The sequence below is a fragment of the Artemia franciscana genome, unplaced genomic scaffold (assembly GCF_032884065.1).
Source record: "Artemia franciscana unplaced genomic scaffold, ASM3288406v1 PGA_scaffold_1180, whole genome shotgun sequence".
Taxonomy (NCBI): domain Eukaryota; kingdom Metazoa; phylum Arthropoda; class Branchiopoda; order Anostraca; family Artemiidae; genus Artemia; species Artemia franciscana.
The window spans coordinates 1,639,865-1,663,725 of NW_027062618.1; the positions used below are offsets into that span (position 1 = coordinate 1,639,865).

The 23,861-nt window shown below is 34.7% G+C and overlaps 1 protein-coding gene across 1 annotated transcript in view; it reads right to left on the reverse strand.

Annotated features, from left to right (window-relative positions):
* LOC136041245 (mediator of RNA polymerase II transcription subunit 30-like) overlaps positions 1-23,861 on the reverse strand; it is a 49,668-nt gene that overhangs the window by 13,474 nt on the left and 12,333 nt on the right. Inside the window, exons 2-3 of the mRNA XM_065725853.1 lie at positions 9,246-9,532; positions 1,616-1,774 (exon numbers count right to left, since the gene is read on the reverse strand). Of these exons, the coding sequence (XP_065581925.1) occupies positions 1,616-1,774; positions 9,246-9,527 (441 nt within the window). The 5' untranslated portion in view covers positions 9,528-9,532. The remainder of the gene's footprint in view (positions 1-1,615; positions 1,775-9,245; positions 9,533-23,861) is intronic.

Here is a 23,861-nt window from a genome sequence, read left to right on the forward strand (position 1 = left end):
CCGATATGATTTTGTTTGGATGAATTACCTTGTTTGTCAGTTCTAGCTGAAATTACTTAAAGTAATTATGTTAGGAGTGTTTTACTGATGATTTTAGTTTTAGTTTCTCGGTTTTACTTTATTCTACATTTTTGCTTTATGTGAATTTTACTTTGTTTTACTACTAAATTTTACTTTTTAGAATTTATACTACTTTTTTTTATTTTAGAAAATTTGAGTTTTATTTCATTCTATTTTTTATTTTATTAGAATGTTACTTTTGTTTTATTGCTAAATTTTACTTTTTAAAATTTATACTACTTTTTGTTTTAGAAACTTGAATTTTATTTTATTCTAATATTTACTTTTTTTTACTACTAAATTTTACTATTTTGAATTTTTATAACTTTTATTTTAGATAAGTTGAATTTTATTTTATTTTTGTTGTTGTTGTTTTTTAAGGACGGCTATTATACATTAATCGAAATAAGTAGTTGTGAGATAGCCGTTACTACGCGTTAGCCGTTTTACTTTACATTTTATCACCTTTGATTGTACATGAGTGTACAATCACGCACCCGTGTGCGATTGTACACCACGTTTAACTTAATATTTCCTAGAAGCCAGTTTATTTATTAATGCATGAAATTAATTTCCCCACATTATGAGTTGTGCTAGGCGGCTTTTCAACACAGCTACCAGAAAAAAATATATATTGAACATTTCTCCACGTTTATTGATCTTTCCAAGAAGCCAGTGTACCTGCATTTATTGATGCGTAGAACTAGAACTAGTTCTAATGTTATGGGGCAGGGGGAGACTTCCCCTCTCAGACCTCACCCCCCCAGGCCCCACCTGAAATTTAGTTTCTCCAAAAATCTTGTCATAACTAAGATAAACCTGTATAACTCAAGCATCGACAGAAACGGGTCAGTTTTCTTTAGTATATCTTCATATATACTTTAGTATATGGCTAATTTTTCAATTTTACTATCATTTTCACTTTACTTGGGGAAACTGGCGCCAACTTTGCCCTCCCTCCAGGATTTTGATGAAATTACGCCACTGATAATGGGTTGCGTAAGACGGCTATTTAATACTGAAAATGGGTTGTGTGAGGCGGCTATTTAAAAAGAAGAACACACTCATTTAAAGTATACCCATCTATGAGGTCAACATACGTTGGCAAGTATATTCTGAAAAATCTTGGAATAAATTATCATATGAAACGATAATCACTACCAGATTTGAACAGTAAAACTCAATTACTTACAAAAGAATAATCAGTACATTCACCGACATAGGACCAAGAAAATGTTCTGAATACCCTAAAATTATACGTTTTTGGCTCATTTGTTTTCTTTTGAGCGAAGTGTCTCCCTAGATTATTGTGAAAAGGTACATGCTTATCAATTTTATTCTCATAATAAACAAGTATTAAAGATAGATTCCTGCTTTTATCACAAATGAAAGCTAAATCAGAGTAACTAAATGATTCTCAAAAGATTTAGCAAAATGACCAATAAAATTAATATGACTTTCGATATTCAATATTCAACACTGTATTAAACCTAAGAAGATAGGGGGCCAGGAGGATGAATTTTAAAAACTAATATAGATTAAGGGGATGCGCTACCTCAAGAGTCCTATCCTCTGGATCTTCTGCAACTTCATCCAACTTGTCACAAATCTTTTTCAGTCTGTTGAAAAGTGTGCGGATTGTTTTCATCTGTTCTAGAATTTTCATTTTCTTTTCGCTGTTTGCGGCTACTACAGCACCAAAATTGTTGGGTGGCTGGAACGATAACAGTATATAAGGTAAGGGCGAAAACAGCAGAAGTCTTGGGAAGATTATTTGGATTATTTAAGACTAGAGAACGAAACTACCAAGATATGACTGAAGACGGGACAAAGTCTGACTGAAGATTGTCAAAGAATATTCAGCCAAAAGGTCGAAGGGATCATTGTAATTAATACTATGTTCCTTTGGCACCGAGTGGGCCAGTTCATCGACGATATCACCAAAATTAAAATTATCAAACAAACACAACTTAGAAACAATAGAGAAATTTTCTCAGGACAATGGAATTTGATTCAGTGGATATTTCGGCCCAGTGTCCAAGGGCACTACACCAAAAAAGAAATTATTTATTTATATATATATATATATATATATATATATATATATATATATATATATATATATAACTTACATAAAAATGCGAACATTAAAACTAAAAATGTTTTGAAAAAAAACTTTTTAAAACTGCCCTAGCATCAATACTTCAACGAAGTTCAACCAGGGAACTAAATTAAAGCAGAAATCTGATATTATTAAAGGATATAATTTAGAACCAAATACCAGGAACTCTACAGGCTTACCAGTTTTCTTAGAATCTCACGGAAGGAGACAAGAGATCGCAGGAAACAATTGAACATTAGATATGATGTAGGCTACTTTGTTCAATTATCTAGGCGATGAGCGGATCCAAATGAAATTAAGTGCTGAACAGCTTAGTAATAATCCAATTAATCTTAATTGATCTTAATTAATCTTAAATAATTAATCTTAATTAACTTATAAAGCAACAAAAAAGTATAGCTACAAATTTTGTAACTCTCTTGTCCATTTCCCCCTCAAATCATTTGTCATGGCAATCTCTTTCTATGGTAATGTGTTTCCAGTATCTACTTTATAATTCATTTTGGGAGATAGAACCTGCCATATATTCATTTAGGATTACAAGATCTTTTAGATTTCTCTAAATGAAAAGCCATTAGATTATCTTTAGAAGGCAAAATGCTCCCTTTATCATTTACTCCCCTCCTTCATCTAGAGAGGAACTATACATTATGAATACGCTTTTTTGGCTCATTCAAACCCCATACCTCCAGAAAATCCCTTGGGTCTCTATAAAGGACAGAATTGTGTACACCTACGACTGCAATATTCAGAAACGAAACAGAAACTACAAAACTTGTGAAGTCTACCTTAGACATGTTTTAGATTTACCCATGTGTTTTAAATAGTAAAGATTAACTATAAGACATGAAGCTTCCCTCTTGATAGAAACATGAGAACAGATTCCCCCAACCTGTGTTGTTGGGACATGTTCAAGAATACAAGTGTAGTAGGCAAATAATATAGGCAACGAGGTTAATAGAAAGAATCATACATAACTGTAAGTAGGTTATCTTAATCGTTTGAGTTATCTGGGAGTTCAACAAGAAACTGGAGTTACGAAGATTTTTTTTTCCATTGGAGGTCTCCAAGACTCCACGATTCTTTTGTTCACGTATGAATGACGATGGATGTAAGAAGTTATTCTTTCTGTCAGAAAAGAAACAATATTTTCAAAATGTTAGAAATCTACTTTCAAATTCTACTTAATAGGATTAGCAGCCTTAAGCCTTTGTTATTGTAAATAATAATGTGCTATTGTTATTCCCAATTTTTTGAACAAAAAAAAAATGGACCACTTGAAAAAGACACGCAAACCATGAGCAAACCATAAGCAAACCATGAGCTTCAAAATCTGAGCTCCTATGAAAAGAAACAGATTTACAATTATAATAATATCACTTTCTACAGCTTGTAGGGAGTTGGGCTTAGAAAAAGCGTAGAAAAGTTTAGAAAATTTCAAAAGAAATGAAAAACCGGAAGTAACTGAACCCCAAAAATGAAAAATGAAGAACCCAACTCCAGGATGTACAACACACAAGAACGGGCGAGCACAGGCGTCAGTAGGACTGAATTTTTTCATAGGTTGAGCAGGATATTCGTCTATTGAAGATACCTTGTTATAGTTTTATAGTTGGCTAATAAGACTTGTAGATTCCTAATGAACATATTTTAGGTAAACATAGACTTGCCTTCGTTTGTTAACTAGCTTAAAAGTTTCATTTAAAAGATATAAATTTAAATAAATAAATTAAAAAATTAATAAGAAATTACAGATAAGAATAATTATTAAAAAATTATAATTATTTAAACTTAAATAAATAAAAAAGTTACAAGTTTCTACAAATTTTCATATAAAATTTCGTATAAAAAATCGGTTTTGGATTCAATTTACTAGCTCAAAACTTAATATAATAATAATCAGTAAATACAACAATTAGAAAAGCGGCGAGGTTGATTGCCTTCCCTTTCTAATGTGCCTTTCCAATTCAGGAATACACGATTAGAATAACTAAAATACTTATTCCTACTGAGATATAGGATGGTAATTTCTTTTTTCTCTTCGATCATTATTGTGCTTAGTGTTTATTGTTTGTTTAGTGTTTAATGCTCTTCAGTGTTTGTTAATACTCAGATTTTGGGTATTAATCTCTCTTTTTGTCTTTGGTCATGCCAACTATATCCAGTTCTGAGCAACAAAACAAAAGAAGTTGTTGTTTTTAAGTCCAGCGATTGAAATGAACATTATTATAACGCAAAAATTAGATAATACCTTCAAAAAACGCACATGAAGTCACAAACATAGTTTTGCGTTTTCACTGGGTGGAGAGGGATTTACCAAATTGGAAAAAAGTTCACTGAAAATGTTCAACTGAAGGTTAGAAAGTTAGTTTAGTCTTATCAGCCTTTGGTAATATATCTGTTTTGTTTTCATTTATTTAAACAAAATATAAGAATTACGATATAAATATTTAAATGTATTTAAATATGTTATATAATGAAGTATATAATTTAAATATAAATATGTAAATAAGTTCGTTATTCCGCTTTTGAAATACAATAATTACGATATATATAATTAAATATATTTTAACATATTATATATTTCAACATATTTTACTATATTGTATATATTCAGTATATATTACACATTGAGATCCAACTTGGCCAGAAACGCAAGATTTTAAATTTCAAATTGTTCACGGAATGAGCTTGTTGGCTCCTGTTTAGACTACATGTTGGATCTTATTTTGTTTGGACCCCACTTTCAACTAAACCATTATATATTTTTTAAATTTATTTGTTCATTTTTCTGGTCTCAGTTTTTTTGTGCAAGAGGGCACTCTTGGCACAAAAACTTACAGGTGTAAGTTCAAGTCGTTGGAAGAAAAAAAAGTTTTGGGGGAACTTATATTTTTTCTTTATATATCATAAAGAAAATAATAGTTTAAGCACAAAAATTCGAGCTGGTTAGAAAATACTTTTGGGGTGTTTTCGGTCTCGTTTTTTTTTTTTTTGTAAGAGTACCATTGCCTATTTTTTATTTTTATCTAAGATAATAGGGCTTTTGGTCCCTGATCCTTTAAAGTGCCACGAACAAATTTTTGTATGAATGACTGGTGTTATGTATTTCGACCAGCTCATCAAAGTTTAGGTTTACTGATGAGTTTTAATACAAATATACCTATATTGGTTCAAAATTTTCACTATTTTCAAATGGCGAACGTTTTAATGTGACCACTAAGAAATGTGCAAAAACTAAGCTCTTTTTTTAATAAAACTCAAAGATCTTTTGCACTGAGATCGGCGGCACAAAAAAAAATTCATTGAGCTAACCTGTTGCTCTCATAACAAAGTGAGGAGAGAAGGCCTCTTATTTACTTGATTGTATGGTCGTGTTAGGAAAGTAATGTCTTTCTTTTTGTTTTACTTTTATTTTGATGGTAATTGGAAGGAGCTGAATGTTCTAAGGCACCTGCGGGTAGTACTGGATTGGGTAAAAAGAACTTAAGAGGATGTTAGGGTGACCAGCCCTGGTCTAATCCGTTGTACGTTTTTACTCTTTTTTAGGGGGGATGATATATACGAGTTACAAAGAGAATGATATCACTTGCTTTACTTCTCTGTAAATGACATCTAGAAAATAAAAGAGCGACATTAGATGATTCTGCTGCATATGTAATGAATGCAATAGGCCGCTTTGTAAAATAGGATATCACACAAAATTGGTGCACGAAGTTCAGCGTTTAACCTCGATTTTGTTCTGTAACGCGCTAACGGCTCTTATTTTCGGACAAACGCGCTAACCTTGCGTCTCTCTACCATTCGGCTATTGATGGCTCTAGATAGGGTAAATTGTTGACAAATGACTTTGCTGAATGAGCCAGAAATGAGTTTGGGTTCGACAAGTTTACGCATCTTACAAATAAGAAAAGATAAAATAAAGGGAAATTATTTTAATACAGTGACCCTGCAGCCAACTTTTCAACACAAAAGTGAACATGTTATGTCTCTTGTAAAGTAAAGCGCCAAGAGGATTTTCAACCTGTAGCATTGGTAGCGAAAAAAGAGCCTGTGACCCCTTGAACTAACCCCACCACCCCCCCCCCCCCCGTCTTGTCTAAAAATTTACAAGAGAAATGTAGGCGTATTATTCCTTATTTACAGCAGATTCACGCAAAGATTCCCAATCTGTATGATTAGCGAAGCAAGGATGACAATTAGCCTTTGCAGCTATTTCACCCCTCCCGCAGATATATAGGTATACTGCACCTTGTTTGAAATTAATAAAAAAAAGCTCTTTTCCTGATGGAAGCAAAGACCAAAGGTTAAACATAAAACGAACAAAAATATTTGCTTAGCAAGTAATCTCAACATAAATATATTTAACATATATTTATTAAATATAACATATAATATTTTACTAAATTTATAGAATTCTAAAAAAAAATACCGCTTTGTGGAAAACACAAAATCTACGCAACAAAATACCCCATCACCTTTTTAGCTTGGGTTCTTCTTATCATGATTATGACACGCGAAATTCAAATAATCTTGTTCATGAGTTTCGGAATACTTCCCGGTTCTGCTCATGTCATCAGATACATGGGACCGTCCGTCTGGAATCCATTCCCACAGCAAGTTAAGGAATCAGAAAGTCTGCCTCAGCTGAAACGTCACCTCAAGGCCCATCTTCTGAACAATTAGTAATATTGAGTATGTTAGATTGAGAGAAGGGTATTTCCCCCCCATTTTGTTAAATTGATCATTTGTTTTTGTTTCGTTTCCTTTTTTCTGTTTTTCTTCTCCTTTTTTATAGTTTATTTATCTTATTTATTTTTCTTTTTGATGTAAGTGAAATATTTTAAAGAAATGGATCGTATTTGATGTCAGCTATGCTTACAGGTCATTGCGGCCTTTTTTTTTAGCTGATGAATGAAAGTTTATTGTATTGTTTTTTGAATAAAAATACCTACCTACCTCCTATCTTGTCTAAGAAATTTTAGGAGAAACGTAGAAGTATTTTTCCTTATTTACAGCAGATTCGCACAAAGATTCCCAATGTGTGTGATTAGAGAAGCAAGAACAACAATTGGTCTTTGCAACTACTTCCCCCCTCCAATTGCAACATTTAGCAGATATACAGGTATATTGCACCTTGTCTGAAATTAATAAAAAAAAAAGCTTTTTTTTCTGATGGAAGTTAAGACCAAAGGTGAAACATAAAACGAACAAAAATAATTGCTTCGCAGGTGATATCAACGTAAATATCTGCACCGTTGGTTCAAATAAATTGTAATATCTCCCTAAATTTATAGAAATTTGGAAAAAAAATATCGCTTTACTGAAAACACAAAATCTACGCTTAGAAGCAGAAACGTCCTTAGTTACAATGGAGAAAATAAAATACATCTTTATAATGCTTTCAATAGTCTTTCACCAGCCATCAAACTAGTGTTTATTTGCTTTACAATTTTAGTTCCCTCAAAACTTGAAGTAAGATCAGTTTTTCATTTTGATCTGACACCATTTTCGACGAGTTTTGGTTTCTATTTTAAAATTTGTGTAAACATATTTTCAAAATAACATTTTATTATCAAGATTAATCAAAATAGTAGTTACCATTTCTGAATCAGCTAATAATGGCAATTTTTTCCATAGGCAGTTTTTTTAACATGTTCTAAAACTCATGGTTATCGTGCGCCATTGTTCACTCTTTATATGAAATATCACACAGAGGATTTGATTTGTGACTGGACAAGCAACTTAGGTTGGTGGGACACACAGCAACTCCTCCTCCCCTGCTGCTAACATTTAAGCATAAAGGTAGGGGTTTTGCACTTTGTTTCAAATTCTATTATGCATAGAATATCAAACTGTTTGATAGCAGAATAATGTCAGCTATGATCCATCAACAGCCTCCCCCTCCGTTACTTTTTAGCAGAAAAGGAGGCATGCGAAACTAAATCACACATTAAATTTCAACCTCTATTTTTTGGAGGCGCCAAGAAAACACGCAATTCCTGCGACATACCCCTCCCCCCCAACATCGACTTTTCAGCAGAGTGGTAGGCACAGTTGTGGTTCACCAAGGCTTTAACTTGTGGAACAAGCAACTTCAGCCAAACACAGTATGACACATGATATGCTAATCTGGTATTATTCGTGAGCAATCGCCATCAACTATTACTACCGCCATCGCTATCAACACTTTAATATCAGCACTGATATTGGTTTTGTATATTAAGGTGATAATTGGCTGAGAAACCTGGGTAATCTTTGGCAATGAACTTGCAACTTTTGCTACTTGGTGTACCTATGTTTGGTTTCAGACATGCATTTTGAGGTTAAAGAAAATCACATTGATATCCATCGTGGAGACTAAATTGACTAAATATTTCGATTAGAACACGAGCTGGAGCAATCGGACTATAAAACATCAAAACAATTGAAAACAAACAACAGATTTTATGAATCAAGCAAAAGAAATTTTAGCTTGTATACATTATGTTTTGAAGGTAAGAACGTTGATAAGGTGTAAGGTGTTGGGAAATAGAGATGTTGGGAAATATTGATAAGGTGTAAGGTGTTGGTTAATAGAGAATAAAATTGGTTTTAAACAGATAAAGTATAATTCAGAGATATTCCTTCTATAAATGCACTATTATTGTCCTAAAAGATTAAATCATTCTTGGGACACACCATTTTAAGAGCCACAATAAAGTGGCTGCAACAACACATCGCTAAGGAAACGTAAATACAGGTGAAATTCAATCTCAAACAAAATCAAGTACAAAAAGTGATTCAGTCACAAAACAGTCTTTTGATTACCCTACAAATCATATTAAAAAAAGCCTCAGGCTACAAAATACTTACAAATTAAAATGAGATCAAATTGAAAAGAATTCTAAAATAAACAAAATATAGTAGACTAGAAACAATAGTAAAATTATTTGCTCTTCAATCTACTTTTCTTTTGAAAAAAAAACTTCGAAAGCAAGAGCAAATTCATTAGTAAAAGAACATTATACAATTCAAGATTTGCCATCACTAGTTTCAACGCTTTTGTCGATATTAAACTAACCTGTACTGTTCTCAAAAGCTGAAAAATTTCTTGTGCTCGGAAAACAATGTCCTGAACTGTATCTTGACCAACCTTGCAAAGACTAGCTAGATTTAAGGCAACCTCCTTAGGTACCGATTGGGACTGTGGTTGTGTGCTGGAAGACTGAGAGAATGATCCTCCAAAGCTGCCTGGTGACGACTGACTAGCGGAAATAGGTAGGTTTGATGGTGTACCTGGTTGAGGCAGAGGTGAAGTCAAAGGCTGAGAAGGGGCTGAAGGTGGTCCTTGCTGACTGTACATATCTACTAAAATAAAAAGGGCAGCTTTTTAATTTAGCTATGAATCTACTAACGGTATAAAATTAGAAGACATTCCATTCCAGAACTAAGTTATTGAAATATTTAAATAATATCAACAGCACTAGTGTGAACCTGGCATTTTTATTGTCCCCTTTTAATTTTCAATTTTAATGGATATGAAAACAGTATTTTCTGTCATAACAGTCCACATGGGGGGGGGTCCTCCTCCCCTAATATTAGCCGGGACCCCTCAGAGATGTGTCATGAAGATTCCACAGCCCCTCCAATGTACAGGTAAAACTTCACTTATTGGAAAATGTGGGAACTAAAATGTTGCTGTTGTATTTTACCCCTCCCCCCCTATCCCAAGAGCCAGACGAAAGACAACAAAGTATATTTTATGAACAACATATGTGATTTGATTAATAGGAAATTTAGACAACTATCAAAAGAAGAGACAGGAAAAATAAGGAATATGTAACTAATCTCAGACTCAGAGCAAAAGTCTGATGACTATTTTCAAAACTGATGACCATAATTTTTATTTTAATATTACACTTTCTCAATCGGTGTGTTGTTTTTCTTGCATTTACCTTATAAGAACCAGCCAACAGTAAATCCACTGCTGATTCACTTACAAGCTTTGCATACTCTTAAATAAACAGAGCCCTGACTCACAAAAGGTCTATTACCTTATAGTCTAACAAGAATTAATAAATATAATGTAAGCTGCTAACATAGCAGCTTACTCACTGAACCACTGACATATTTGTATAATCTGTGTCTGACGTCTGGTACTTGCCCTTTGGCATGGAAAAAAGCAATAATTAAACCCCTGTATAAAATTGGCACAAAAACACAATTTAAAAACTATAGACCAATATCAAACACTTCAATTTTTTTTTCCAGAGTTATGGAAAAACTAATTGTTAAGAGAATACAAAATTATTTCGAATCAAATCTTCTTTGGCATCCATCTCAACACGGTTTCCGTAAAAAACGTTCATGTAATACACAGCTTTTGGAAGTAATTACTGACTTCCATATGATGGCAGATGAAGGTCTCAGGTTTGATTGCATTTATATAGATTTTTCTAAGGCGTTTGATAAAATTTCCATTCCGGTTTTACTTCAAAAGTGTGAGGTATATCACCTTGGTGCCAGACCGTTGAATTGGATTGGTGATTATCTAACAGGCAGGACGCAGAAAGTACCATTGTAGGTGATGCTTTGTCCTCTGCTGAGATAGTTTTAAGTGGCGTTCCACAAGGTAGTTGCCTCGGTCCAGTACTTTTCTGCCTTTTCATCAATGACTTGCCTCTTGTTGTCCACCATTCCACAGTTAAAATGTTCGCAGATGATGTAAAGCTCTATCGCTCCATGACAAATTCAGATGAAGCTTCGTTGCTTCAAAAAGACTTGGATGCAGTGCACAATTGGTGTAATGCTAACTCCATGTTTGTCAACGAAATTAAGTGTAGGGTCGTCCATTACTTGGCAAAGTAGAACAAAGTTACCAATACCATCTTGCTGGACATTCAATCTTACCTGTTGAAAATGTCCGTGACCTTGGTGTTCATTTTGATTCTAGTCTTAGGTTTGACAGGCATGTCTCTGAAGTAACTTGTAAGGCAAACTATCAGCTATTATGTCTTAGACGGAATTTCCGTAAGTTTAATCTCCATTCATTCATTGCCATTTATAAATCAACAGTTAGACCAATACTTGAATACAATTCGTCGGTATGGTATCCATTGAATAAAAATAACAGAGCAAGGGTTGAAAAAGTGCAGCAAAGAGCAACTAAGCTTGTACCTTATTTGAAACATTTGCCGTATGAAAATAGACTGCACAGGCTAGGATTGCCAAGTCTCCAATTTCGAAGGGATAGGGCAGACATTATTAACACATTCCGTATAATCAAAGGCATTGATAATATAAGTACATCACAGTTCTTTACATTTAATGACACTAACAGGACACGTTATCACCCACATAAATTGTACCCCTCACTTTCAAAAAGGAAAATAGGCCAACATTCATTTTACAGCAGGGTGTGGAAGCCATGGAATGACCTTCCATCCAAAACATTTCTAACATATGACATAAACAGATTCAAAACAAAACTAGCAGAAGTAAATTTACAAAGTAAATCATCTTTAAGTAGTTTATAATATTATTTGTCAGTGTTTGCTGTAGTTGTTATTTTCATTGATTTGTATGTGTGTATTATGTTGTCAGTATTGTCAAAATTTCTATTTATTATGTTTATGCGACAAGCTTGAAAGCTTACCGTATTTGGTATTAATAAATAATAAATAGAAGAATTTGAATATTAATGATATCTACATGAGCAACAATACAACAATACTGGTCTTGTTTCAGAGTTCAAAGTTATAACAACTAAAATGAGATACTTTATGAACATTATTTATGCAGTGACATCTTTTTCAAGTGTTAATTTAAGATTGTGCAATAAATGGCTTGAGATTATGGTGATTTATAATCGTGACCTATATTTCATAATTAATTAAGTTACCTTCTATCATGTCCCAATAATTTCCTTGGGGTAGTGGCATATTGACTTACATTTATTAATTAAATCATTGGATTATATTATCTTTCGATATTTTTGCCTTTTTAATAAAGTGAAGTAAATCTTCAGACAAATTTCAACATTTTTCATTCATACCCTTCACGCCCCACAGCGCGCAGGAGTCAAGGCAACCATGCTGCGCTAAAGTAAGCAGAGAGAAAGTAAGCAGAAGAGGGATGAGAAGGTTGTTAGCAAGAGCCATGGTACCCACCAGCCTTCAGTGCTTTCCTTGCTTCTCTTCTGTTCACCTTTAAACTACAAGGTCCAGAAAAATGATATTTGACTTTTGTCAAAAAATACCCAAAAAATTACTCACTCACAGCAAGATGTCCAATGTTCCAAATGCCATGATTGGTATAATCTCGCATGTGACAACACGACTTGAGGCAAATTAAACACAAAACAAATTCGAGAAAAATAGAAGTGTAAGAGGTGTAAAGGAACACAGAACAGTCCAAGTCCCATAACAAATCCTCATACACCTAAACAATTCTCTCTAGCAAGTGGCACAGAAGCTATTCTAAATAAAAAGAGCAGAGCTGAGTCTAATGATGCACTTACTGGAAGCAATAATGAGCCAAGTCCTTCTACTAGCTCTATGACCTGTCTAAATTTAGATCTCCCACATTACTCTGCTAAAATCAAGCCCTCAAGTTCTGGATCATTATTATTGAGCAATGACAGCCCTGAATGCACTTAATGCCACAAAATAGCTTACATTTCATCTTATTTTCTCTGTTTCTTGTGTAAAGAATAAAAGCATGCCTCATGTAGATAGTATGAGTGCCAATTTAGTACCCGCTGCAAAGGCTAACAAACCTAGTCAAAAACTTTTAAACACAAATTTCAGGCATGTAATAAAAGGCAAGTTACCCAACTACAGCTCAAAGTACGAGAGCTAAGTTACCTTCTTGGCCCAACCACAAATCCTAAATCAACAATGAATCCCAATCAGTACCTTGAGCCTCAGCTCTGTCAACCTAACAGCTCAGTCTTGCGCATTTATCCTACTGTCAATGCAATTATTCATGCTGATACAGAAAAAAAATTAAGGGAGGAAAAGAAAATAAACTTTGTAATTATTGGTATACCAAAGTCCTCAACAATTTTGGATTCTGCACAAACAATCAACCAGACAGAAGAAAATAGCCTCGGAGCCATCCTAACAACAGATAATATAGTTGAAGCCGTCCGAGTTGGTAGACCAAAAGATGAGCTGAAACCTCACTCCAAAACAGAAAGAAAGCAGCAAATCATTCTTAAATCAGCACCGCGCCCCCAAGTATCTAGTAACGAGTAAACCTGAGCTAAGGGTGACATAAATCCAGACGTAACTCCCATAAAGAGGAGCCCTAGCAGAAATCAGTCAAAGAGAAATGGTCAGAACCAACCTGACTTTCTCTCAAACCAAACATGAAAGGAATACGAAACAATAGTAAGATCTTAACTGACTCAAGGTAATAACTGACTTGAGACCAAAAAGCTAAAATATAGAAAAAAAGGGTCTCAAAATACTTGATCTAAATGCAGACTCCCTCCCAAATAAACTTGAGGAACTGAAGCATCTAATTTCTCTTGAAACCCCACATATCATTAGAATTGTAGAAGTTAAACTCAAAAATAGTTGCCATCCAACCACACTTCCTTAATTTTCAATTCCAGTCTACACAAATTCCTCTATAAATCTTGAATATAAAAATGGCAGACGAATATTATGCTACACTCATAAAAAATGCATAACAATGAATTAGAGAGTATATGGCTACAAATAACCTAGAAAAAGATAAGCATTAGAACTGTGTGCAAAAACTCTTCAAGACACCCTTGAAAATGATGATCTTCTTCCATCATAAATTTATGAACATTGCAGACCAAATACTACTAAAATCATACTGGGTGATTTCAACTACCAGGTGATACTGGGTGATTAAAAATTTCTAAAAGCATTAAATGTCAACTATCTAGACCTGCTTGTAAAGCAGCCAACTCTAATTCAGGGAAGAAACAAACCAGCAACACTTGGTCTGGCTCTCTGTAACCATCACTCAGAAATTGAAATTGTTAAAGTTGAGGCGCCTCTGGGCAAGATGGATCATTCTACTATTACTGTTGAATTGAAAGCTGAAACAAACCAGAAATACAACAATGAAAGTAAAATTAATTTTTATAAGGCAGACTACAGATTAATGCGTGAGACTCTGAGCAAAGTGGATTGGCCTAAAGAATTTAAAGATTTTGAGATGAAAGAGGAGATGTATAGGGTTATTTTGTGATAAATCCAGATATTGGTAAAAAAAAAAAAAAAATATATGCCAGCTAAAATAAATCACACAAGACCACACTGAACCGAGAAACTATGGAGCTAGTCAAAAGAAAGCAGAAGGCTTAGAGAAACTTTGCCACAACTCACAACAACAAAGAATAGAAACTACTCTGCTGCTTAAAAATTGAAGTAAAATAATTTTATTTCTCATATATCACACTCTAAGCAGCCAGGCTTTTTAGACCTATAAAATGCCCAAATGATATTCAAGAAATGCAGACCAACTTGAACAAGATGGCTGATTGGATGAGGACATGGAAAATGGCGATCAACACAAACAAAAGCTCCCACCCCTGCCTTGGACTGCAGATTTTCAAGCTAACCTATAGTTTTCACACCAGTCTAATACCAAAGACATCATCTGAGCAAGACCTTGAAATGATAATAGACAGTGAGCAAAAATTCACTAACCACCACAAATCCATTGTGACCAAAGCTTTGAAAGCAGTTGGACTTAAATTGTAGAAACTTCACTCTAAATGATACTCAGCTTTTCCAACTCTATCCAAGTCTCTTGTTTGGCCTATCCTTGAATATGGTCACACAACAATAAGACCTCACCTTCAAAAAGACATTGGTGCACTGGAGAAGATTCAGTGAAGAGCAAGAAAATTTGTACAAATATAAGAAGCCTCTCCTACTGTGAATGATTCCTATAGACTTCTCAGAGGTGATCTTATTGAAACTTTCAAGCTATGCCACAAGTATTACAATATTGGACAAGAAGAAATACTCCCTTTCAACACAAACATTCTGCAAGGACACAACTTTAAGCTAGAGCAGAACATTTTCAATAAAATAGTTCAAAGGTGGGGCTTCTCAAACCATATAGTCCAGGAATGGGACAACCTCCCCCAAGAAGTGCTTACAGCAGACTCTACCAACCCTTTCATGAAAAATACTGACAAGTTTTTTATTGAAAGTAAATTTTTATAGAGGCAAAAGCCTTTTTATTGCAGTATGATATTATTAGTATTAATACTGGTTTGTTTATTTCTGACCTAAAATACATGGCAAAAGTCCCCTACTCACCAACAACCATAAAAGACTTGGAACTGAGAAGCATTAAACACTAAATCATAATGTGATTTGGCTAATACTGAGATTTAACAAACAAGGATTTATTGAATCTCAAGATTTTAGTTAACATCAGACCTTTTCATAGTAAGATTTACATGAGTGGCAACTACAACAGTAAAGATAGAAATTCTTATTTCAAAAGAAAATATTATGTTAAGTTTTCTTTTTATTTCAGAAGAAGAAGACTAAATGGCTATAAAATAAATCTTGTTTGATTAATTTGTACACAACCTATTTTCTATGTTTCAACCTCTTTGGCTCCACTTTGATTGTGCAATACTTGAAGATTGGCTTTCTTTTCCCTTGTGTCAGTGCCAACAACAAAAAAGTGGTTTTTCAAAAAAACAAGTTTTTCACTTTTTGGGGTCCCATCAAGGGCTCAAAGTGAGATCTCTCCCATAAAACAACTGTTCAACTACAAAAGAGCATAAAAAAGGCCATCATGTGGTGTAACCACTTCATCCTATCTAAATTATACCAGAAAGTGGAAATTTACTAAACAACTATTCAGAGTCAGATCTAGATTTTTTTTTCCCAGGGGGGGATGTATACCCCCCCTCCCCCTCTACACTATCAACACTGTAAATAGCACTATTTTTGTTCAGAGTGAAAGTTTAAGATATTTCATGGGAAAGTAACAATACTGGAATGTTTTTAAAACAGATATGTTGTTTATCAAAAGTTTTGGTTTTATCAGCTAAGAATTTATTTTTACTACTTTCAAAAGATGTACATACTAGTGATTTAAAGAGAACTTCATGCTCTAAAATATAGCCAAAAGCTTAACCTATTAAAATAGTTGTGGATTCAGTAAATCAAGCATAGAACATAACATTCATAAAATATGTTTTTACACAGGACAATTATCAAACAGCTTGTGGTAACAACCTGTAAGTGAGGAGAATATAGTAACCACAAGTCAAATAAATGGAGTCTTAACAACAATAGATTCATTCAAAAGAATAAGCCTTAGTTTCTGAATCCAACAATATATTCAATAAGTTTCAAATATATCATACAATAAGTTTAATTTTACCTATCAAATGATAAAGGCCAGAGAAAATTTGCCTAATTTTCAAAAAAGGGGACCCCCTCTCCTCAAAAAAGTCAAGGGATCTCAATAAAAATCACACCATCAGATTCAAAGTATCACAAAACTATAGTGTAGAGATTTCAGGTACCTATCCATGAAAATGTAGAAACTTTTATCAGAAGAAAGATCATGGATGGGTGTTTATTTGTTGTTTTTTCCAGGGGTGATGGTATCAAACCTAAAACCTAGAAATCAAAATTAGAAGATCAAGAGATAGCTCATTCAAATGGAAATTATAAAAGTTTTAATGCCCAAAAGATTACTTAAAAGTGACCCAAAAGATTGGAGGGCAAAGATATGCAACTAAATTTTGAGGAAGCCATATTGTTCAATAGTTGGAAAGTTCTACAATTTTGCCTCTGGGGTGATAAGACCTCCACCAGCCCCATGAAAAAGACAAACAAAATTTGCTCATTGTTTACAGATGGAATTGTCATTTGGAAATATTGACATTTTTTAAGGGGGGGGGGGCAATTTTTCATGAGGAGATTTTTCTATTGGAAGGAAGGTTTCCTGGGGAATGTATATATTATACTTATACTTATTGACAACATGACTGCCTATCCATGGATTATTCTTTATGGTTGATTTTGTTTGGCTATGCTGTTTGACCTATGTGATTGTATGGATGAGTAGGGTTAAGGCCTCATTCAAGTGCTGGTCTAAATTAGGCATTAATCACTAATTTAGGAAAACAGTCTTCCTTTTCTCCTTCTCTCTCTTTTTTTATGTGTTTGTGCTGTTGTATTGGTGATTTCTCTTTTCATGATATATATATATATATATATATATATATATATATATATATATATATATATATATATATATAGAATACCAAAGAAAAGTGGTCTTTCCAAGAAAGGCCTTTTACCCTATAGTACCACCAGTACTTAGTAGACACCTTGTTTTTTTAGTTTTCATTTAAATGGCATCAAGATCCCAATTTCTAAATAGGCCTACTGAATTTAAATTAAATATTTAATGTGTTGAAAGGTGTTTTGCAAAACAAAACCAATTGAGCTCTGCACTTATTTGAACAGGGATTGAGGGTCATTAACCTACTCTCCTACAAAACCTACATACTGTTTGAGTTTTTAAATTCTTTGCTGTATGCCACAGGGTTGCCAAAGCTTTTTGGGACTAAAGTGTCAAATTCGGCCAAAAAGGAACACTTTTAGTGTCCTCCTAGAAAATTAGCCAATATACTTTAAAAGTTGACAAAAAAAAGGCTTTAAATGGTTTTCTCGCAACTCAAGAGCCAGATTTGCGTTCTTCCTTTTCAAGTAAAAGTAAAGCGGTTCTTCAAATAAGTAAAGTCCCATTTAAAACCTCAAATCACCTTATACGCCAAGAAGAAAAAGAATTTAGCACAATTTCTCTGGCTCTCTCGAACCTTCGGTTGTAATAGTTATTCTTCTTCCGAAAATTCAGTAAAGCCCGAAAGTTTTTATTTTCGTTGGCTTTGGCAAAAAATTAGAAAGCGCAGTCTTATTCCAGGAGCTGCAGAACATTTTGAGTCATTTGCGTTGCGTTTGCGGTTTTACAGGAACGTAAAGAAATGTTGGAGTACAACAAAGATGAATCACAAATTGTGTTGTTTATTTTATGTGTTTTCAGCCAAAATGTCTACTCTGTACAGCGATAAAACAAAAACGGCGATAAAACCTGTCTTCACTATTAGCCGCCCCAGCCGTCTCGGCCAAAAACTGCCATAACGAAGACAGGGCTTAAAATATTTGTGCCAGCAGACCACAGATACGATGCCTGTCGCTGCCGACACGGCTTAATTGCCCTCGCTCCCTCTTTTCCTTCTGTAGCATATCAGATCTTCTACAAAATTTTGTCTACCATTTCCCACAGACTGGGGCTTAATCATTTTAAGCCAGATTGGGCAAAGGTGATATTCCTCTATCTCATGGTGTAGGAGTAGCTTTTTTTGTTAGTGTACCCTCCCAAATCGGATTTTTTCATCTCCTGAAATAGAGATAATCTCAAAAACTGAAGTTTTATGGCTCTGGACCAGACCCAAAAACCTTCCAAAAGACGTATCTTGCATGATTTTTTGTATTATTCATTACCCTCCTCGTAGTGGATTTAAGAAGGAGCTGAAGGCATATCTGCAATTTTATACTGACAGAATTTGCCGCAAGTACCCCTTTGCTGCAATTACATTTTGTGGTGATTTTAATGAGCTAGACCAAAAGTGGCTTAGCGCTGCTTTTAGTCTTGATCAGGTTGTCAGGTCGGCTACACGCAGTGATAAAACCCTAGACTTGATTTTTACCAAAATTGAAGATTACTGTTTTGCCCCAAAAATTGCCCTTCCATTAGGGACAAGTGACCATCTATGAATCCTTTGGACCCCTTTATTATCCCTTCCCCTTAAACCATTGATCAGCTATTCAAATAGGCCCATTACTGACGAGAAGATTTCCCATTTCAAAATAAAACTTAGCTCCAAATCCTGGGCCAATATCCTATGTCTTACTAATGGTGATGAAATCACTTCTAAGTTTTCAGCAGAACTTTTCCAGTTGTACTGTAACACGTTTCCAGTGAAAAAAGTCAATCGCAAATCAACTTGTAAACCATGGATAGATAAAAAAAATTTTGTGCCTAATAAATGAATGCGATAGACTCTTTAAGGAAGGATTTTTCCAAGAATCTCGAAAACTTCAAAACATTGTTATTATTAAAATCTGTAAAGTAAGAAAAGAGCACATTGCTCACGTGCTCAATAAGTTACTGTATTCTAACCCTAAGAATTTCCACAAATGTATCCAAGATCTCATGGGAATGGTCTCTTCTAAGTTTCCCTTGCTGGATAGTAATGGCGACCCTGTGACTGTGGGCATCATAAATGATTATTTTGCTTCAACTTGTAAAGCTCACCCGCCACTCCAAAATACACCGGCCAACAGTGCAGTGAGTGAAATTCCTGTGATTGAAATACATTAGACTCAGCTTAGACTTTAAAATCTTGATACAAATAAGTCAGTATACCCATTTGATATCCCTACCAAATTGAGTGTGAAATGTGCCCCTTATTTAAGTGTACCTCTAACTGCAATTTTAAAACAATGTTTTGTAGATGGTATTTTTCCAGTGTGTTTTAAGCGAGCTACTATGTCACCTACACCGAAAAATAAGACCCCAAAAGTTCCCCTCCGACTTAAGACCAATATCAAAAACCTCTAATTTCTCTAAAATTTTTGAAAGTTTTATTTACAATTTCCTCTTTGACGACATTCAAGATAAAATCAATCCAAATCAGTTTGGCTTAAGGCCGAATCATAGCACCACCCATTGTTTATGTTATATACTTGACACTGTTTTCAAACATCTTGAGTTAAGTAGTTCCTACGTTGAGGCTGTTTTTGCTGATATTAGCAAAGCCTTTGACAACTTGGATCATCAGACAGTTACTGATAATGCAAGGGCTTTAGGTGTCAGAAATTTTGTTTTAGGTATGGTAGCTAGTTTTTTGTCTGATCGTCAGCAATGTGCAGTCCTCCCTAACGGAGATTCATCAGGTTTTACCTAGATTTCCTGTAGAGCACCCCAAGGGACTAATTTGGGTCCTTTAGTATTTTTAATTGTTTTTAACAATGTTTATCAAAACTTTGACGACATTTTTAAATTTGCAGATCAATTGACATTACTTAACCTTTGTCAAACCCCTAACACTTTGGGCGTTAAACTTGAATCACTCATTAACAACTTTAAGAACGACCTTGACAATGTTAAACTCAATCGAAGCATACTGAAAAGCAATTTAATGCTATTCTCCTTTTTAAAAAATGTACCCCCAATCAATAATTACCTTTGCATTCCAAATTTAAACATGGTTAAGCTGCTTGGGTTGCATTTGGACAATGACCTTAAATGGAAATCTCACTCTTTTCACTTATTTAAAAGAGGCGGTTTCCTCCTTAAATATTTCTCCCTTCTCAAACGGTTCCCAAATCAATCAAGAACCTTAAAATAATGTATTTTTCTTATATAAGACCTTGTCTTGAATGCGCTTGCCCTGTCTGACACCCTGGGTTAACCACATCCCAATGTTCTAAAATTGAAAGCATTCAAAAAAGAGCTATAAAATCTACACTGGGGACGTCCTATACTACTTAAGATGAAGGTTTGGGTAGACTTGAACTCACTACATTGGAATCACAACGTCACTTCCTTACCATGAACTTTGGGCACAAGTGCCTTAGTTGTGACTATCATAGACGTTTTCTTCCCCCCTTCAAAGAAAACCCCCTAATCCTTCCTAATGCAAGACTTAGTGCTTGTGGATATCCAAATACCCAACTTGACTTTTGTCCCTAATTGTTGACCATGAGGTACAAAAACTATTTCGTTCCCTATTTTGTTTCACATTTTAATAACTAATATAACTTTGTAACTATGTTTATCACTTAACATTTATTTTATCATTGTATTTGTTCTGACGTGCTTATGCTTTAATGCAGAATTAAACTTTAATGCAGAATTCCTGTACAAAAAATATGTTCAAATCTTCAGCTTTCATTTTTGAAAAAAAAGAAACATCAATTTCTAGTGGTTAACCATTTTGGAGAAAAAACTTTCGCTACATCAATCTGATTTCCGTAATTTGGTTTTCTGATTGGTCAGCAAATAGGTCAGGTTCAGATCCAATCTCTATTTTCTCATCCTTGTCGTCAGCCTTGCAGTACCACCTCGAAAAGTTGTTAAATAATATTGGCGACATCTGACACCGATCCACCGACGCAGCACTACGAGTAACCATCTGCTTTACATGCATGAGGAAATCCACAGTTTTTATTTCCAACCGATTTCGCAAGTTAGTTTTAATGTTTGTTAGTTGAGGAAATTATCTTTCGGCCCCAGCACTTGAGTGAGGTAACGCGCATAAGTTCAACATAAAGGTTTATAGTTCAAAGAATTTGGGAGTGCCGTCAGGATTCTTCCCATCTAACAAGAGCTTCAATAACTAAGATGATGAGGACACTAGCTCCTCACCACCAGACTTCAGGCTCATTTCTTCTTTGGAATGTGGCAGGCTCAGGCACTGGTTTTCTAGAGTGTCTCTAGCAGACTCTATCTTGCTCTGACTTTTCCCCGGGAGTCTGCTAAATCTGATGGTTCTAATGGACTAATCATTTCAACAGTTCCATTCATGGCAACTTTCGGGTCTAAATACTCGAGAGCTTGTAACGTCTTATCTTTATGATTAACCCGCTTTCTCATCTGCTTCACCAGTTCGACGTAGAATCCCAAGCAAGTCAGCCTAAACTGTTCAACAGCTTTCCCTGATGCTCCTTCTTCATTCACATAAGCTTCTGTGTTGGGACCACACAACACATCTTTCACATCTTTGTAACTTCGGGGATCAAGAGGCAACTCAAAAGCATCACTTCTGTTCAGGATTTCTAGTTTCATGAAGCATCTCATGATCACTATCAATGTCGATCTGAAGCTTGCTATCAAAGTGTGGATCATTGTGTCCCCAGACTGGAACTGTAGGTTCAATGTATTTACCTTACCAAGCACAGAAGCCAGAAAGTACAGATATGCCGAAGTTGTAGGCTCTTTAATATAGGCTTGAATCTTGGATGCCTTATCTTTTGAAGCCTGGTCTGCAGAGGGTTCCTTTGACTGTTTCACAAAAAAGGTAACCAGGGGTGACCACACTGCATGTGATTGGGTAGGTACAATTTTGCCAATTTGCTTATGAAATGGCTTGGAAGCTACAGAATGTAAAGAAAAACATTTTTCACTGTTGTTCTTGCATCCTTTCATCACTTTGGGCCAAAAGCACATTTTCTTAGTTAGCACTTGGCACACTAGACGTGATGTTCAGTCAATGACAGTATTACATGTTTACAGTTACCAGAGAATTTTCTTGTGGGTTAGACTGAACCCATATGGAACAGGTCCACCCTCTCAAATGCATGTGAAACTAAACTGCATATTTACCAAAAGCTCAATGTCTTAATTCAGGAAATCAACTGAGGTTCACCCTCTTCCAAGAAATAATTAAGCAGCAGCAAATCAGATCAGGGTCAGATAGTGTGCTACTAACTACTATCCAGGCCGAACTTCTGCATACTCCTGTAGACTACAAGTCATAAAACACCCTAAGCTTTTACTTACCAGCAGCAATATGCTTGCTTCAGTTTTTTATCAAAAAAAACTTTTTCTAAACTCTCTTGAACAAGTCACATGTTTCACCACGTTTGATTTTTTGCGCTTTTGAAAAGAAAAGCAGTGCGGATACGATAAAAAAATCCCTAAGACGGAAACGAACCTGAAAAGCACAAATTAAAAGCAGTTAAGAAAAAAACTGAAAATAAATACATATGGTACTGATTTCCAAAAAATGCCAAAAAGTGGCCTTTTTTCACCCAATAGTGGCACAGTGTCACCCAGAGTGAAAAAGTGTCAAAAAAGCACTATAAGTGTCCCTTTGGCAACCCAGGTATGCCAGACACACAATACACTACAGGGTAGCCAACGCTTGTAAAGAAAAAATACCGTAAAACGTCCTAAAATTGTACCACTGATCTAAAAATTGTACCATATCTATTTTTTTTTCGTGTTGTGCTGCGGGAAAGACGAAAAAAATTTTTCACCACGCACACCACATGGACGGTCGGAAAATTATATTACAATAAAGAGAACAAAGTATCAAACTTGGATATTTCTTATAAACTTTCAAAGACATTTGGTAGACCTTTTTTCCCCTACAGAGACCATTTTGGTGTCACTCCTCCAAATAGCTGCTCACCTATATATAAAAACTATAATTCCCTCCGCTCACTGCATCCTGACTCCCAGTCAAATCTTATTTTACCATATTGTATCACATTTTTTTAAATGTACCAGAAAATTTGTGGTTGTACCAGAATGTACATTTAAAGGTAAAGTGTATCAAAATGGTACAATTGTACCGCTGTTGGCAACCACGGTACGCTAGACAGTTATGATAACACGATTTATTTTCGGGATTAAATGAAAAAACAAGTTTTTTAACTGAAAGTAAGGAGCGACATTAAAACTTAAAACGATCAGAAATTACGTATATTAAAGGGACTTTTCCCTCGTCAACGCCCCACTCTTTACACTAAAATTTAACTCTTTCTCTCAGCTTTACTTTTTAAAACAGTTAAAAAAATTAGCGTAAAGATCAGGGCGTTGAGGAAGGAAAAGACCCTTTTGAGAAAAAAGGGGTAGGGGAGGAGCCCTAGTTACCCTC